The sequence below is a fragment of the Camponotus vicinus genome, unplaced genomic scaffold (genome assembly GCF_025532165.1).
Source record: "Camponotus vicinus isolate PSW18456_S1 unplaced genomic scaffold, iyCamVici1.0 SCAF_7, whole genome shotgun sequence".
Classification (NCBI taxonomy): domain Eukaryota; kingdom Metazoa; phylum Arthropoda; class Insecta; order Hymenoptera; family Formicidae; genus Camponotus; species Camponotus vicinus.
The window spans coordinates 2,888,262-2,907,969 of NW_028141979.1; the positions used below are offsets into that span (position 1 = coordinate 2,888,262).

The following is a 19,708-nucleotide window of genomic DNA, read 5'->3' on the forward strand; positions in this document are numbered from 1 at the left end:
GTTTCGTACGTACGTAACAATCTATCTTTTTAGAAGAATTTAATAATTTTAAATTTCAACAATATTATAGTCTTATTTCAATATTGTAATTGTCATCTCAAAAATATATAATTATTTAATAAATATATAAATATATAATTATTTATTTAATTCTACTTTAAGAAAATTATATAATCTTTGATTTAAAAATGTTACTTTCTATCTATAACATTATTTCCTTTCCATTCAAGAAAATTAAATCTTAAATTATACGAATATATTTTTCTCGATTGAACTATATAAACTGGCTTCATTCAAGCAAGCAATTATTCAAGTAATTATATTTTTCTTTAATTAACGCAATATAATCTTGATTTCCATGTTAAAACTAAAAACATTTTCAAAACAAGAATGTTCTTTTTTCTACGTACATGAAAGATAAACGTGAGTCCAAAAACATATCAGTTTAATAAATATTTATCAAACGTAGTAATTCTTTTAATTAAAAGACATATCTTTATCTCCATCACGCTTTCCGCATTACTTTTTGTCCGACCGAATTTTCCGCAGTCTTTGTAGCGAGACTGTTTTCCGTCTGAGAAATTGCAGGCAGTAGAGCAACGCAAATCGACGAACGGTGTGACGCGGACGAAATTTCTGCGGCAAAAGCTCGGGGCAAGAAAGCTCGAAGCATCGACCGCACTTCCGCAAGCAGTTGATGCTTGAAAACAGGCGCCGCGGCGTCTAGACGCCCCGTCGACGAAATAGCTCGCACACCCAACGGGTTATTCCACCCCCGACCCGCCTCGGCGTATCCCACTTTTGCGGCGAGAAACAAACCCCCTCGCGCGGAGAGATATTCGAATATTCATTGAGCCAGAAAAAAATAACAAGCGACCGTGTCCCGCGACAAGTCGAGAAGTACATGCGAAATCAAGCCGTAAAGCCGATGCAATTGCGAACAATAGACCGCGCGAGCCTTTGTCTAACCAACAATCTCGCGTGTTTGCGAAAATATATTTGCAATCTCCACGTGCGTGCGTAACAATAAAAATAATTTGCCACGGGAATCGTACACGATAATTAGTGAGGACTCTTTCTCATTCTCGTGATTGACACGTGGGAAGAAAAGCGTGCACTGAACATTAATGATGGATCGAAATGTTTTAAGACCCTCGACGGGAGATGATCTGAGGTAAAGATTGAATAAATTAACATACCTAAGGTAAAGATCGAATAAATTAACATACCGAATTGGACAGATTTGCGTATCAATTTTGACAGAGCAAAATTGCAAACAATTTATTTGTGGAAATGAAATTATACGATAATATGAAATTATGCGATTGAATCTGATAATGAATATTAATATGATAATTAAATACTGCAGATCACAATTGATTAAGCATAATTTGCATACAATTGATTTTCACGAATAAGATTTGATTCGCAAATCTATTTATTATCTAGTTATTATTGTCTATTTTCGTAAATATATATTTTCTTAAATTCTTCAAGTCTCTTTTTTTTAGATTTACGTCTCTATTCAAGATATTTCTTACGTCTTATTCAAGATATTTTAAAACCACCGACACCAAAATGTTAGTTTATAAAATATAATTAAGATATTTTTAGTAAATTAATTAATTTAATTATCTAATAATATATGTGAGATTATACGCCCGGATAGATAATCCATCGTTGATTTCTAACAATAATCTTGCGAGATTCGCTTTTCACTCGCTTGCGAATTTTTTCCGTCCTCGATGTGCTAAGAATCTCAGGATGTAAATTTTTTTTCTCTGTTTTTCTTTCTCATCGGAGCGCATATAATACAAGAGAGTAATTTCCGCTTTTTGCATTGTCGAAAGCGGGCCAGAAGGTTATAACATGATTGTTGTTGAGTATCGTAACTCGGTTGAGTGTAGAATGTGATTAATTAACAACTTCCCGTGGTATAATATAATGGATCATTATTTAAGAACTTAAACCAATATAGCTTTTTAATTAAAACAGATCAAACACCCAATGTTCGTTAATATCATAGCTTGTATTTTTCTGGAAACGTCCATGATAAATTTTTTTTTAAATTAATTACATTTACCAAAAATAATGCTTATTTCAAATCAAATTTTAGAATATTCATAACCCAGTAATTGACACAAATAATTACTTTAAATGAAAAAATATTACGTGAGGGATATAAATCAAGTACTTTAAATTTTTAGATGTATATCTTGCGACTCTTTAAGCTGAAGAAAATAACAGATTTATGAGCGTTTTTACTTTTTTACATCCCTCCGACGATTGTGTCGCTTGCTAAGTGCACCAGACAACTTAAATATGTAAGAAAACGTTTAAAAAATATCTTTCCCAGATATCGTTTAAATTTTTATGTAATGTGTAATTTGCATGAACCGAATAATCATAGTTTACAAAATTTAATTACAGAGAGAGAGAGAGAGAGAGATCATTTTATTATAAAATTTGCATAATTTGAATTTTTGAAAAATTATTATTCGTTTACATAGTATTTACTATAATTAATAAAATTTTTTTTTCTTATTTTACGCACGGAAAGCAAAATTTAAACAACGCCAAAAGCATAATTTAATTGAATAAAAAAATATTTAAAGCAATAAAAATTTTAAAGTAAAAATGATTAAATTAGTATTAATATTAAAATATTAAATTAAATTAAAATATTTTAAAAATTTATTATAAAAATTAGGCAAATAAAGTTATATAAGTGAAAATTTATTAACTTTAGATTCACCTGTTTAAAAACCTGGTTTAAAGAAATTTATATAAAATTAGTTCTGCTCCATGATATAAAATTATTATTAAAAAAATTATTATTAAATAGCCGCAGTATATTGACTGTGTAAAGGTATAATCAGTTGTTCTTTAATTGGGAACTGGAATAAAGGAATAAATGAAATTTAAGCTGTCTCTAATAAGTTATAAAAATTTTAATTTTTAGTAAGAATGCTAAAATACTATTATGGGACGAGAAGATCCTATAGAATTTAAACCTAGAATTTGATCCTTATAGAAACATTAAAAAAAAAGAGATATTTTTGCAACTTATTTGCAATATCCCTCTTGGATGTTTGTTTTCTCTGAATAATAATATGTTCTACTTTATGCGCGCGCGTCTCTAGTAATATTTTGTGAAAAATAAATTAGCAAAACGAGTATTATGCGCTATGCATAACGTAGCGCGCCTTACGGCATTAATCCTGCGTGGAAGAAGCCACTTACTCGCAACAAGGCGTGAAATATATCTTCCAGGACGCCAGGCTGCAATTTCGTCGCCGAGAGAAGGAGAGAGAGAGAGAAAGAGAGAGACGTGCGACGCCTACAACAACGAAAACTGCTTTCTCGCACCGATCTCGCGCGCACAGATTCCACCCTCGTATCCGCTGAATTACAACGAACGCGGAATAATGAAGTTCGCATAATACTGTAACAAGCATGCGACGAAAGTAATCGACGCAGGCGTGCAACTATGGGATCACGTAATCGACCAATTATACGAACGATCTGAACTTGATTACGGCAAAGGGACTATGCCGGTTGCGCAACATCTGCCATGACTGCACAATGTGTCGTTTCGGACTGATTGATTAAAACCGTAAGATAATTAGCAATTAGCTGCGCCGCGTCCGTTGGCGCGGCCCACTTTCCATAACGAACATGCCAAGAGTTAAAATGTCAGAGGGTGAGGCACGTGCGCACGTCGATAACCCTAATAAAGTCGTTACCGCGCTACCGTCTTCCACGGATGAAGCTCCCGATAAAGGACATGGACCGAAATCAATCCTGATGAGCGCGAAATATCGAGCGAAATAAACATCAACGTGTTATAGTAAAAATATCGATCAATTTTATGAATCGCAAAATTTCCCGAATTTGATGAATTATTATCTATGACTTTTATTCTTCGATTAAAAACTATTTTTGACAAAAATATTCAGAGAAATCCATAACTTTTAAATTATAAATAATTGAGCAAAGTAGAGAGCCTTTCTTTAAAAGAAAAGAAAATTGTGCAACATGTTTGTATAAATTCGAGACTACATAGAAATTACTTTGGCAAAAACATTTATATAACAATTAAAAGAAATTCGATAGTATTGAATTGAATAATTTTAAAGAGATAATTTATAATTTTCAATTATCTTTTCCAATTCTTGTATAAAACATTTTTGCCAATCTAATCTCACCTTTATTTTACCACACATCTAATCTTCTTATTTTTCCAGCGATGGAAGACTGGAAGCGATGAAGTATTCGGAGGATCCAAGCGTTAAATTCGCTGAATGATCCAATGAAAAAAAACTGTAACAAAATAAAAATACGTGAACATTAGTAATAGTTATCATATTATAATAATATATTTATTCATACATTTATCATATTAAAATAATATATTTTTTAAAGCAATTCATTTTATCTATTAAAATATCAAATTTGCTACTTGCGATATTTAAATATAATTATTTATGAAAAGATAAAAAAAGGGGTGAAAAATGTTTGCGATTTATATGCAAATCTCTAAAATCAAACATATAATAATGTATATTTTTATATAAATGTTTAAAAAATCTTTTATTAAAATAAATATTATTTCATTAATAAAAAATAAATTTATAGAGAGAAAAAAAAACAAAATCTGAAGAAATGTATAACAAGAAATTTTAAAATATCAATGCACATTGATATTTAGTTTTATTAAAGAAACATTGATTATTATTTATGAATTACATTAAATATAAGATACTTGTATATTTATATTACGTAATTATAAAAATGAACACAATAATTATTATATACAAGTTTTCCAATAAACTATCTCTAAATGACTAAACTTAAAAGTACATAAAAAGAGTAATTTTCGCGGTTCGTTATTTCAGAACAAATCCAAACAGCAACAAGGTGATACAAGGTAATACGCTTCGCACAATAGTCCATATTATATACAATATAATTGATTGGAAAGATATGTATTTATTTTGTCAACATTGCTTAAATATGCGTTAATTAAATTTTCGTTATGTTTCGCTATATGTGTGTTATTTACACGCAGATATTTTATGAACGTACACATAATATCATAAAAGTTTTGGATTTATTATATTTTATAATTGTTATTTTAAAAGTGCTTATATAATAAAGTTCTCCGACTAAATCAATATATAACCAAAACAAATTTCATCACTGCTATTTTTTATTCTTTATTATATGAAATATATATTTTTCGTGTAAATATCTGCTGCTCTCTCTTTTCGAATATATTCGAAAAATTTACGTTAAAAAATATTTCCTAAAACAAAATGATTTTAATTATAAAATATATACATACATATATTTTTTAAATATTATTCATAATATATTTGAATACTCTCGAAACATTTATTTATTATACGATAAAATGAATTTGATTAGAAATTATCGCCAGATAATTTAGAAAGTCATTGAAACATTATACGCACGCTGTAATTTAACTAATAGCTTTGTTATACAAATTTTATTAAAATTATAATAATATATTGCTTTAATCATGACTGTGCAACATGTACATTTGCGAAAGTGTAAAGTGTGTAAGTATGTGCTTGGTAATATATGGATTGTAATCATCAAGAATCCCTGTTTAGCCATATGTCGTGCACTAATTTGCGTCACGGTAATTGTCCGCGAAATTTAATCGCGTTATTGGGAGAAATTTTCCCATTGACAGTTGCATTGCATGACGGTTCTCCAATTAAATACCCTGACTGGCAGCAGCAAATTTGCTCAACTGTGGCTTATGCAAATGTAATTTCGATCGAAAATATGGAATTCACTCAAATCGCGTCGAATATAAATACTACAAATTCTCCAAAAATTTAATAATTTTCAACCCTTTTTCCTTGAACATTTTTAACAAAGATATAAAAATATATATCTAAATATTACAATTTTTTAGCATATTCTTAATAATCGCTTTTATTATGTATCTATCTGATAAAGCTTTTTTATTCTATTTATAAACATTCATGTAAAAATTGGAATTGAAAATATTAAAGAAGGAAACTACTTAACTACTTAATTTTTAAATACTTTTAATAGTAAAAGATTGATATTTTATAAATATCTAAAATTGCACTTCTATCCTTATATCATGATTCAAATTAATAGTGTTCATATGCAAGAGTAATATAAAATATATAATATGTATATAATATCAACAAAAATATTTAATCAAATTTTAATTACATTTCGGAACAATTCGCGATAAAATACTTTATTATAAATTTATTTACAAACAATATATCTAATATTCATTACTATCAATTAATATTGTTCCTATTAATGTTTCATTATCTCATTATCTAGTGGCATTTTTTCAAAATAAAATGCTATCTCGCGCTCATGTTGCTGCTAATAATCGTAGAATTACATATCTAAGAATAAACAATAAAATTGCAATGTAGTTACACGAAAAGAAATAGTCACCCGTCTGCTACGCCACTGGACAGAATATTGATCGAGAGGGTGCAGAGAGACCCTTACACCGGGAACGAGTCGTGAGCCAACCCTTACGTAGGCTCTCGCATACTCGCATTATGCCTCGGATGGTACTTGCGACGAAATCAGGACCATTAGAATGGAATGTTAATGTTTTTACGCTTCTCGTTACGTCGCTGTCATTGCTCGTATAGTCACATGCGAAATATATAAACAGTTACTACCACATACATGTCGTGTCATACAAAATATAGTATTCAATAAGCCCCATGGTGCTAAGAAATAATTCTTTAGAATACAAAATAATATTTTTATTAATTGCATAGTTTTAGAAAAAAAATTTTGAATATGAGAATAATATATCTTTGTCCGACTATGTCCATTTTAATATCTGCCCGTCTTACTATCTAAAAAAACATTTATGTACACTATGTTATAAAATTTATTTATACGACAATATTTATACATTTATTATGATTCCAGCAACTGACGTTGTCAATTTTCATTAATGTCCCGAAATGATAAAACAGAACAACTGCAAATATTATATAAAATGACACTTGAATCTTGTAATGCTTTAGCAGACAATTATTAAATAATTTTAATCAATATTAAACAGACAGATGTTAAAAAGTCACATACATTTATACATCTTTAAAATTATTTTTCTTAAAGATTATAAAAAAATAATAAAACGAGAATATTATATATTCTTAATTTATTTAACTGCATAATTATATATAAGATCCATTTTTTTAGAATATTAATAATATATTTAAAAATTTAATACACCTATAATATTAACATTTTATTTAAACGCCAGACGTTTCACAATTGTTCGTTGTAATCTCCATATCGTTCGCTGTAATCTCCCCTCCTCCCAATTTCTCCCACACAAATTAAACCCGACTGAGGATTAAGATATTAACTGAAATGCTGAAACTGATTGATATCTGTTTGCCAGTTAGAGTTTGTCAATTTCAACCTTCTCTTGACCCGACCCTTTTGTTCGATAGCGATCGATTTTGTTTCTTTTGAGAATCATTACGAGCACCTGTACTACCGGGATTTTCTCTCTTTTGACAGAAGACAAAGGTGCACAGAGAGAATAGAAACCTTGATGCTCGTGGTGAACCACGATAATTGGATCAACTCACCCCTATGAGTCGCGACTGAAATTAAGTAACCTCCGGCACGGTACGCGCATATTCCTGGCGACGGGTTGACAATTTCGTCGAGAACATCCTGAAAAGCTCGCCCAACACTGTGAAATAATGTTAATGCACGAAAATGAAGCAGTCGAGAATATAGTATGCAATTCAATTGACACGTTTTACTCGAGTACGAAAATAGCAGCTTATGAAATAACAAAATCGTCTAAAATAAAATATCATTTTTTAACAAAGTATCAAATAAAATTGCATCACATAATTTATGTCAAATATATTAATATGCTTATATATACAATTTTACATAAATCGTAAAATATCTTGTAAAATATTCTTTTTTCGATTACTTTACCTTAATACTTTTATGTACAAAATAACGAGAGGAATCAATTGGTGTAAAGAAAACACATAGTTATTTTTAAGAAAAAAAATGTAATTGTTAATTGCAAATTACATTTTTTTTTCGAAACAATTATGTGTTTTCTTTACACCAATTGATTCCTCTCATTATTTTGTACATAAAAGTATTAAGGTAAGATAATCGAAGAAAGATATTTTACAAGATATTTTACGGTATATGTAAAATTAAGAAATGATTTCAAGCCTCATAACTCGGAAAGTACTTAATGAAAACTAACTTAATTATAGTGTTTTGGAAAGCTCTCGAGATGAGCTATAAGAATATGTAATAAAAAATAGGGAGTTCCATTTAAAAAATCCAAAGTGACCTTGCCCTGACCTTGACAACGTCACCCAAGGTCAAACCAATGGTACCCTCTTATGTCCCCCTTCAAGCCATACAACTTATATCTGAAACATTGTTCGATTTAATTCAGTGTTTCTGAGATATTCGCGTGTATTGATTAAAATGGTCTACCCTGTATATGAAAAGCGTTTAATTGTGCATTAAAAAATCGCACATGATTTTATAAAAAAGATAACATTCGTAGAAGTAGTAGATCGTAGAAAGATAAAGCTCGTTAAATCATGCTAAAATTTTTCTCTGCCATTTTTTTTCATCTTCACTTTAAAAGGAAAAGAGTTATAACCGTCTCAGTTTCCAGAATCACCTAGTTAAGCCAACGGCGTGTCATATACCAGTGCAAAAATATTTTTCTCGGTAATATAAATATTACATCTCGTTATATGTTGGCGTTACTCGGCTAAGAAAGGACTTAAGCTATCAAAATGGCAGGGTCGTAAAGAAAGCAAGCGGAAAAAGCTTTTCTGGTACGACGAAAGCGCTTTGTGAAACCGCGGCTTGTGGCATAGCAAAGCCACCCGAGAAAGGCAATTTGTACAGTGTGCTTAAGTTCCATATATTACTCACAATGTCATCATTTTTCAACAGTAACAACTAATTATATAATATACTCGTAAGACATCATAGAATCTTTTTTATATGAATTTTTTGACCAATTTGGAATTGATTGTTTTTTATCAAAAACCATGGTTCCAAAATTACAAATGATTGAAATTTATTAGACTTTTCAGAAACTAAGAGAAGAGCAAAGGAAAAATAAAACCTTTTTCTCCATTTAATTTTAAGTGATTCTTAATTTAATAGAGAAAGAGAGAGAGGGAGAGAGATAGCTATAACTTATAGATTACAAAGATATTAAATATAAAACATTTATATACAATTTGCCAGATCAAAAATCGCAATTGTAGGATGAAAAGCTCAAATATTCTTTTCGCAGAAGTTAACATTGGAGTAAAATCTCTTCAATGCCTAGCAACAACAAAATACTCGAGGTTATTACTCGGTTACGCGAATAGACAGATCCCCGAGGGTGAAAAGTAGTTTCAAAGCGTCTAGTCTAACAATGGAACGCATGAAAAGAGGGAGAAAAACGACGGGTATGAAAAGCATCCCGGAAAATAAAGGGTAGATACGGTGGAAAAAGCACGCGGAAGACCCGGAGAATTCAATGCCAAGGTTGGTATATGTATAAAGTTAAATCGATATTCAATATTCAATATACGAACCAATAGTGAAACGTTTTTGTACAAAGAATTTACCATATTATATTTTATAAATGATATTTTCAATTTCACAGCTGATCTCTTTCTCTCCTCGAAGGTAATCGGTTATATCTAATTTGTGATTATGCGCGCGATCATAAGTTTCCCTTGTATAATTCGCTAAAAAATCATGCAAAATTTATTTAACAAACATGTTCCTAAATTTTTTCATGAACGAAATAAAAATGAGATTTGATATAAATATATTTTATTTAATTCTTCAGAAATTACATATTATGCGAATTGCCAATTAACAAAAAGGCACATAGTGCAAAACTTATAAATCTCCATGATTGATAAAAATATATAAATTGAGTGTCTTGACTACTTGTGTGAAATTGGAACTATTAGAATACTGGAAATATAAAAAAGTATGATATACGATAACTTTTTTAATTCTTTGATATTTTGTATGTATGTATTTCTAATAAAAAATTATTATAAATCTAATTGTTATATGAATTACTAATCAAATTTTTACGCGAATTCAAGATACAATCGCGAGAAAACAATAGATTTTATCCCATATGATTCTCGTTTTCCAACTCATTTCGTGCAGTGAACATTTCGTTTTCCCTCCGTCAACATATATGTACACACATATACAGTATATGTACATATATTATCCAGATTATATCTCTATGGAATACACGTTTTACTGTTTGTGAATATTTCTATATATAGCTTCGATTATGATCTATCCGATTAAATGAAAAAATTGTGTGCATTGTTCCATGAATGACGTTGATAGAGTCTATTTGATACCGCATGAATGAAAACGTACTCTGCCACACGAATATCTCATGATTTAACAAATATTCAATAGTACAAAATCAAAGTCGTTGTTTAATTAGATTTTTGTTATTAATCTAATTTGATGAAATATATTTAATAATTATTTTAATTTAATACTGAATGTATATTGACTTAATTATATATGTTAATTTTCAAATAATCTTTCATATTATTTTTCTAAACGTTTCATATTATTTTAATAAACGTGTCTTGTTATGAACATTAAAGTCATAATATAAACTATTTTTATGCACATCCATGATAGGATTTTCTCATTTTCTCTTTTTCTTTGTTTAAATCTTTATTTACAAGTTATATTTTTAATATATAATCCATTATTTAAATATATCTATATATTACTTAAATATATTTAAGACAATTTTTTTTATTTAAAGCAGCCTGTAACTTTGAGATTTGTTAATTGGCTTAATCAATCCTAAAAATATTCTTTAAGAAAAAATTATCGTCTTTCCCCCTAAAAACATCCGAAAGCATCAACCTTTTTTCTATACATCGCATTTGATATATCCCTGAAAGAATTAATTAACGCATGTTTAAATTATGTCAAGATTATGACTAGAAAATGCGAAAGATTTTTGCTTTGATTGCGGAAATTATGCGGAAATTATGCCAAATACGGATTTACCGCAAGGAGCATGACCAAATTCGACCTAAAGCGAGCCATTCAGCGTATGCATAGTGTTCTCATACAAAATGTTCGTGGTTCGAGACAACAGCGGACAGAACGGAATGGTATGCGCCTGAACTTTCCCGATAGCGGGATAGAATTCGCAGATTGCATGCTAAAACTTTCAGGCGAGGCGAAACGAAGGAGTGTGCTTCAGGAATAATCAGGAATGAGAATACAATAACGAAATAAAACCGTTGTCATATCGCCACCGCATGCCAATTGTGCTCTACCGTGTACCGGACGATACCCTCTTACTGGTAGCCCAAATGAAGAAAAGCGCAAGAAAAAATAAATAATTAACATATAAAATATTAATTTTTTATATAAAACTGCCTTCAAGGCAATCGATTTAAAAAAATAGCAAAAATTATAATACATTATGTTATTTTTAGACCTGGATAACTTTTAACTATCTTGCGATTTGAATCGTCCAATTGTATTTTTTATTTATATTTTATTAATGGTAATATACACACACAAATAAAACTTTAATAGCGCGATAACTTTTTAATTAATTAATTAACAAATCTTAATCTTTTATGAAACAAATCTTAATCTTTTATTTTATCAAGGGAAGAAGAAAATCCGGGTTGAAAAATAAGAGGTTCAACCGCGATTGTCGGCCTGTCGCAATTGCGATCTTTTTCCTGCAGCATCCAATGCAGTATACATCCTCCTTTTACTTCCCTTGTAGATCGTTGCGGACCGTACTTTTGCTAGCAGCGGGGGAAAAGGCACGTTAGTACGTGACTGGAATTCGTTTTGCGAACTCTCTGCAACCGCGCATATAGAGTTCTCGTTTTAGGCGGTCGCGTTGCACGACATAAAGAGACTGGAATCCATTTTTCTGGGATAAACTACCCCCATGAGTAACTTGTTGTAATGCAACAAGAATAAGAGATGATAGACACAAACCCCAAGTATTTAAGTAAAAGAGAGAAAGGGAGAATAACATTAGATAACAGTATATAAAGTAATAAAATCGCAAAATGTGCTTAAATACATGTATATGTAATTGTATATACAAGATATACTAATATACACAAATGTATCTTTTTATGAGAAATTATATCTATTATTGTTACATTATACAGCACTTATATTTAGTTTAATATATAGTTAAGTTTTAATTAAATCTAGAACATAAATATTATTTATAAAGATATATTTAACGCCAACGCAATGATGAAACTTTTTTTCACTTAATATAAATATCACATGGCTAATAAAATAGTTTGATGCTATAATAGTTTGAAGCGTTTTATCATGTTATATTACAAACATTTTGTTAGGCAACATTATTAACTAACATTAGATTAGTGCAAAAATATGGCAGTTTATATTATTTTTTTCTTTATAATTTTGATACGCAAATTATATATACATATTACATGTAAATATAAAACAATCTATACATGTAAGCAAAACAAAATATATGGTATTTCTGATAGGAATATTTTCGTAGATACCAATGTAACGAAAGCTCTTTATCGTAATTCCTCTTTATCGAAAAAAATAAATATGATTACTTACAATGTCTTTATTAATTCAAGAGCGAGCTTGTTATGTGCCACATCGACTTGGATTACTTTTACTTCCACACGTTGACCTATATGCAGAGTCTCATTTTTTATGTACCTAATAGGTATCAATCCATCAGTGCCTTCCATACCCACGTCTATAAAAGTTCCAAAATCCGTGACATTTCGCACGACACCGGTTAATACGGTACCGACGCTCAAATCATTGATATACCGCATACCGTCGCGAAACAGCGGATAATTCGATTTTAAACGTATATCCTCATCCTTTTTCATGGTCAGAGCTTTAATTATAATCTCCATAATAGTTTCGTCGGTATCGAATTGCGTAGCTAAATTGGCACATCCCGCTTTCGCGTGTGAATTTATCCTTTCAATAAATGCCGGAGTACCAAGATCGTCCAACTTACATTGGCAGTGTCTTAGGAATTTATTCGCTATCCCATACGATTCTGGATGGATCCATGTTTGATCTAAGAGATTAAGATCACTCTTCGATTTTTTATTATCTTTTATCGTGATTTGCAAGCTGGTCATTGCTGTTTCTGGTCGAATTCTTATAAATCCCGCACACTGTTCAAATGTTTTCTTGCCAATACCCTTCACGTCTAACAATTGTTCTCTATTCCTGAATGCTCCATGTTTAATTCGCCATTCTATGATGCTTGTAGCTCTAGAATTTGTGAGACCAGCTATTCTTCGCAAAAGACATTGGGATGCTGTGTTGACATCGACTCCTACAAAACTCACAGCCTCTGTGACAACCTATAATAATTTTTTCTTAGTAAAAATATAATGGAATGACCTATTGCATCATTATTTATTCAAATCCTTTTAAAGTTGTTATTAAAAATTATACTTTAATTTTGTCTAATAGTCAAATTATATATAATGATTTTCTTTAATATAACACACAAAAAAATTCCTTTCATATTATAATATTTATTTATTATCAAACAACAAATTTATACTAACTTCGTCCAAAGTATTCATCAATTGTTTTTCAGGAAGATCATGCTGATACATCCCGACTCCTAAATGCTTCGGTTCTATTTTAACTAACTCCGCAAGTGGATCCTGCAAGCGTCTAGCTATCGAGATAGCCGATACCAGATTTGGATCGAGATTCGGAAATTCTGATTGTCCTTCAGAACTGCAACTGTAAATCGATGCTCCAGATTCATCAACAATAGTGTATTTCACGTCTAGTGGATCAAACATCTTTGATTGTATCATCTTTGTTAGGAAGGATTCAGTTTTCCTGCATCCTGTACCATTTCCCAGAGCTAATACTGTACATTTATACTTGTTCACCAACTTCACCAAACTGTCAGCTGCAATGCGAAATGATAATTCATTCTTATGAGGATGTATCACAGTCGTCTCGAGAACGTTGCCGTGTTCCGATATAACAGCGAGTTTACACCCGTGATAGAAACCCGGGTCTATGCCGAGAATAATTTCACCTCGTACAGGAGAAGTGAGCAGCAATTGCTTAACATTAGTCGCGAATACTTGTATAGCTGCCTTTTCCGCTCTTTCCTTCATCTCACTCCGTACTCGACGTACCACCTGAGGTTTAATCAGTTTCTTGTAAGCGTAATCAATACCATCGCTGAGTAAATCCTGGTGTAATTTTGTTGCACTTCCCATACGATATGTGTATTGTGACAGGCAAAACTTCTTAAATGTATGTTCGAAAGTATCTGGAACTATAACTTTCACACTGATAATCTTTTGCGATTCGGCTCGATTAATGGCCAGTATTTGATTTGGCCTAATAATATCTTCTCTTGATTTAAAATTAAAATAATATTTATACTTGTGTTCATTTACATTCTGTGAATCTTTTGTTGTTTTACACTGCGATGTTTGTATGTAAATAGTAGATTTTTTCCGCAAAGATGTCACTCTATCAAAAACTTCTTTATCCTTGGTAATAACATCCGCTATTATATGTATAATACCATCTCTTATTTGTTGCTCATTTCGTAAGCCTTCCTTTTCCTTATTTATCAGAGATACTAATGGAGTTATTTTTTGTCCATGTAAAACAGCATTACTAATATTTTCAAGACCCAATTCTCTCGCTCTCTCTGCCAGAAGTCGTTTTGATGTTGGCTTATATAAGGCATAAATATCTTCCAGATCAGCAAGAGATTTTGTAGACATGATAGTAGAGTGAATTTCTGGCGACCATTTCCCTACTTTATCGATGGTTTTTAAAATTGTTGCAGCGCGTTGTTTAATAATCTTTGCCTCCTCAAAACTTTCCTTAAGTGCTCTCAACTGATCAGGTTCCATAGATCCAGTCATGTTTTTTCTATATCTTGCAATAAAAGGTATAGTGTTGTCCTCTTGGAAAAGCTTTATTACCTTTTTAACAATATGTTTATCTATTTTATTGATTTCACTTATGTAATCAGTAGTTGTCCATTCCGTACACTGTGAAAGACTGGAGTTTAATTTTTCTTTAATTTTGACATCATTTTTTATATCAGTTTTGATAAAATCTTTCTGACTATGTTGCAATACTCCTGCATCTGAATGATCATCAAATGATGATTCTTCTAGTTTCATCTTCTTATTACTAATTGTTTTTAAATCTTCTTCCTGATGTTTTCTTTTTCTAGATTTAACAACTTTATTCTGCGTACTTTTCTTCATCTTGTTCTTTGTTGACTGCTTATTACTTTCTTTAATTTTCTTTTTTGTTTGATTATTTTCCATTGTATAGTCTTCATCTTCAGATTTTGGTAATTTGTAGTTGGTTTTATGAGTAGTTGGTTTTATCTCATCATCTGAATCTGATTCAATTATTGGCTGATTACGCTTGCCTCGTAAGTTTCTTTTCATTTTAAAGTTCTCTTGTGTCTGTTAAATAAATTAGTTTTCTGATAAATATATATTTGTGGCTTACATGGTGATAATAGCACCATGTATACAGTTGTACTTTTTCAACAAATTACAATAATATTCAATCAAAAATTCTCTATACTAAAATGCTCAGCTATTATATGCAACAATACATCCTTTTTTACATTAAATAATAATTAATGGCTAGAAAAATATATAGATATATATATAAGTCATGTTATATGCCTATTTATTGTAAAACTTATTATCTGATAAAACTTTATTATAAAATTTATCCAATGTCTCTTTATATTCTTACAGAAACAACGTTTTTTATAAGTTGATATATAAAAAAGTTTAAGTTAATTTAAAAAGATAAAATTATTTTTAATATTTAGTTATAATAATATTGTGAATGGATTACCTATATAGTATATATGGATATATAATAGAACCTAAATATTAGCTAAATATGTGTAAACTAAAACGGAAATATGAAGATCATTTGAATTTTATACCGATGACAATCATAACCTAACAGTCAAATAGTATAACTTTGAGGAAGATTGTAAACACTATACATCGGCATTTAAAAATTCCGTTTCTCCATCAGTTCTGCCATCTTAACGGCATTATATGTATCATCATCGTAGCATCGATGAAGTATTATTAAAGATTCGCAAAATTTTTAATTCAAAATTTTGCGATTGACAAGCGATGCCGATTCAGGGATAATTCAAGAATTTTGATCAATCATTCTTTCATTAATTTAAATTATTATAATAATTAAAATAATTGTAATAAAGGAACAAATAATTCTGCTAAAAATGTTATTTAAATTATATTAAATTATATATATTTTCGGATAAAAAATTAATAATTTCATAGAAATACACACACGCATGTATGTCAGATACCTATCACATATATGTTGTACAAACACATAGATACACATATATAAATAAAAATTTGTTACAAATAAAAATAATATCATCGTGCAATTAATTATAAAAAATTATGTGCACTTACTTGGTGATGATTAATTGCAGTTCCACTGTATTCTGGAGAAAAAATCAGAAAATATCGGCAGGAAAAGCAGACTGTTCATCCCGGACACAGAAGCGAATTGTCAGCGATGTCGAAGTAACGATACTGATGAATAATAACGATTGTATATAACATTCGCGTCACGATAAACACTTTACGGAACACTCACGATAACTTTTCGCGCAGAAAATTCACTTTTAGACAAAAATAATCGCGAAAAATATACAGTGACACACGAATACATTCCACGATCTGCCACGACGCGTTTCTTGACTCGCGATTCAAAATCAATTCGAGAATCGCAATATCGCTTCTCGATAGTATCGAAGTGACATCACACTTGCCAACTGTGTTTTTAGTTGCATTTCTCGCATTCAGTAACTTTTCTTTAGGAACAAATATGTCGAATGGCGGCAAAATTTTTCCCGTTTTTTACTCTAGAGAAAAATTACACGAGAAGAGAGAGCAAAATAAATAAGAAAATGCAATTCAAATAAATAATGCTCCCATTTTCTAACGTATAAATAAAATTCGCGATATTTTAATATTAATAATTAAAATAAGACGGATTTACGAAAAAATGTAATAAATGCGACTAATTACAAAATAACATACCTCTGTAACGAGAGCAAAATATGCGAGGACTTTTGACAATTTCCCGGGATGCGAATTTCACTTTAGACGACAAAAATTGCGAAAAATGCAGAGCGATTCGAAACCCATCCGTCACCACGTCTTTCGTAATTCACTGTGATTTGAAATCTCAGGAACGATATTGCGATTCTTGAAGCATCGGAATTAACCAATCACGGTAGTTAGATTCGTACGACATCTTGATTCTCGAAAACAATAGTCGAAACAACGGACCAATCCCAGTGTTTCTTTAACGTAAAAGTAAAATTCGAAATATTTTATTAAAAATAGTGAATTAATTGCAATAATATTTATTAAATAATTATATACAATTTTTAACAAAAGGTTTTAACATATTTTGAATTATCCCGATGACATTTATAAGTACAGATTAAATTACGTTAGGTTAAGATTAGAAAGTTAGGTTAGGTTAGGTTAGCTCTTTAATTTTATCATGTTCGTATGTCGGAATACGTGTGATCCAATATAGTTATTTATTTCTCATATCGTTTTTCTTAAAAATGGTAGACCGTTATCGACAATTGATTAATATAATAAAGAGGAAAAATGCGATGTTTCAACATGCAAAGCAAATTGTCGAAAATGCTACGCAGGAAGCACAGAACAAGTTTTTTAACGCACAAAACGTTGCGCCTGAGAAATGTGATATTGTTGTAAAAGTAAGTATTAAAGATATCAAGGCAAAACGTTTTTACCTCGATTTAACATGTTTTCTTTATTGATAAACGTATTATGAGCAATAGCAATTAATTTAATTATTTTAAAAAGCACATTGAGTTGGAATACCGATTGGATTCTTATGCGTTGAATTATGTCTTTATGTACAATTTCAGTCAGTTACTCAAGAAATTTTTCAAATTTTTAGGGAAAATTTAAATCGGATTAATTATATAAAATAAATATAAAATAAAATTCTCAACAGTTATCTCTTTGATTCTGATACCATTCAACTGTACCTGAGATTTCTTTAATGTTTTTATTATTAATTACTGCAACCTTAAGAAAAAGTGTTTTAATATTTTTGTTAAAAAAAGAATTAACTTCTAATTAGATGAATAATCTGTGATGAAAATATCAATTTATAATTTTGAAAGATTGTAGATAATAATTATATACATAATCATTAACTTTTATGATCTAGAAACTTAATGATCAAGGAACTGTTATTATGCAAGATTTAAATACCAAAACACTACAGCCAAGCACAGAGTTGCCAGAAAAAATTGTTAAATGGTGGCAATGGTACAACGAATTAACAGGATTGAATGCTGTTGAAGCAGCTAAAACACAAGTAGTTATTATTCAAGATAAATTGTTCCAATGTCAAGATAATAGAAGAATCTTGAGCAAAGAATTAACAAGCATGACTCATAAATTGCAAGAACTCTATGCTGAATTAGTTCAAACAAAACGAGATGACCCTAAATTTGTACATTTAACAATAATGGAAAATAAGTGCTTGCAAGAACAACGTAAAGTCCTTAATCAACTTGCTTTAACAGAGAAAGAAGAGAGCGATAATTTCACTCGGTTAGCTACTGCTATCAAAGAATATCATGACAGTCAGAATTTAAATGCACAAAAATATAAATATTTATCTATTCTTGCATCTGCCGTAATAGCAATTATATCATTAATTGGATCAATGATACTTAACAATAACAGGATACTAGATGTAAGAAATATCATACAGGCAGTACAGGAAGAGAATGAATCGTTACATAAATTAAACACAAATGAGTTGTCTAATCTTAAAAAAATATTGCTTTCATTTGATAGCAAATTATCCAAACAATCTACAAATATTACTAAAGAAAAGGAGAATGACAGTTCGAATAATTCATCTAATATTCTCGTGGCTTCTGCCAAGTATTCAGCATATTTGTTAATTTCAGGAGCAAGTTATATTAAAAAAAGTATTTATGCATGTGGGTCATATATCTTTTACAAATAACAAATACTTATAAAAATATACAACTGTTTAATAACATGCAATTAAATTTATATAAATCTTGTTTTTCCTTTAATATATAATGTATATTTTTATCAAATTTTCATAAAGCAAAGAGAGATTTATGATATATCATAAAACTTGAACAATGAAAAATGTAGAAAAAAATATTAATGTAATATATATTGAAGTAGGAAATGTTTTTTGTAAAGTAAGAAAAGAAAGCTACTATATTTGTTTTATATTTGCTGGACGTAATGCTTCATATTTTCCACAATCCATACATATTGTAAGATATGTTTTATAACCATCAATTTTCTTTAAAATATTACAACATTGTAATTATAATTGTAAATTCTAGATGTAATTCTAGATCTGTTAAATAAACAAATTTTTAATGTAAAATGGTATAAGTAAATGTTAATGATTTATATATTTTATAATTATATAAGATAAGCACATGGGAATTAGTATATTATACTATTGA

At 29.9% G+C, this 19,708-nt stretch overlaps 2 protein-coding genes across 5 annotated transcripts; one reads left to right on the top strand and one right to left on the bottom strand.

The window, feature by feature from the left end:
* Window positions 1-12,248: 12,248 nt before the first annotated feature.
* On the bottom strand, window positions 12,249-16,884 carry LOC145975162 (S1 RNA-binding domain-containing protein 1). 2 transcript variants are annotated; one of them, XM_083105434.1, is made up of 3 exons: window positions 16,599-16,884; window positions 13,689-15,587; window positions 12,249-13,478 (listed from the first exon to the last, which is right to left on the bottom strand). In XM_083105434.1, the coding sequence occupies exons 2-3, from the start codon at window positions 15,567-15,569 to the stop codon at window positions 12,702-12,704; spliced, it is 2,658 nt and encodes an 885-aa protein (XP_082961560.1). In that variant the 5' UTR covers window positions 15,570-15,587; window positions 16,599-16,884; the 3' UTR covers window positions 12,249-12,701. The 2 variants fall into 2 exon arrangements, with proteins under 2 accessions (XP_082961560.1, XP_082961559.1); XM_083105433.1 differs by lacking the exon at window positions 16,599-16,884 and adding an exon at window positions 15,994-16,129.
* Window positions 16,885-17,489: 605 nt separating this feature from the next.
* Window positions 17,490-19,615, top strand: LOC145975252 (mitochondrial potassium channel). Of its 3 annotated transcripts, none has more exons than XM_083105604.1 (3): window positions 17,490-17,594; window positions 17,778-17,929; window positions 18,412-19,615. In XM_083105604.1, exons 2-3 carry the CDS (start codon window positions 17,822-17,824, stop codon window positions 19,222-19,224), a joined length of 921 nt encoding a protein of 306 aa, XP_082961730.1. In that variant the 5' UTR covers window positions 17,490-17,594; window positions 17,778-17,821; the 3' UTR covers window positions 19,225-19,615. The 3 variants fall into 3 exon arrangements, with proteins under 3 accessions (XP_082961730.1, XP_082961731.1, XP_082961729.1); XM_083105605.1 differs by having other exon boundaries at window positions 17,492-17,510; XM_083105603.1 differs by lacking the exon at window positions 17,490-17,594 and having other exon boundaries at window positions 17,667-17,929.
* Window positions 19,616-19,708: the final 93 nt, after the last annotated feature.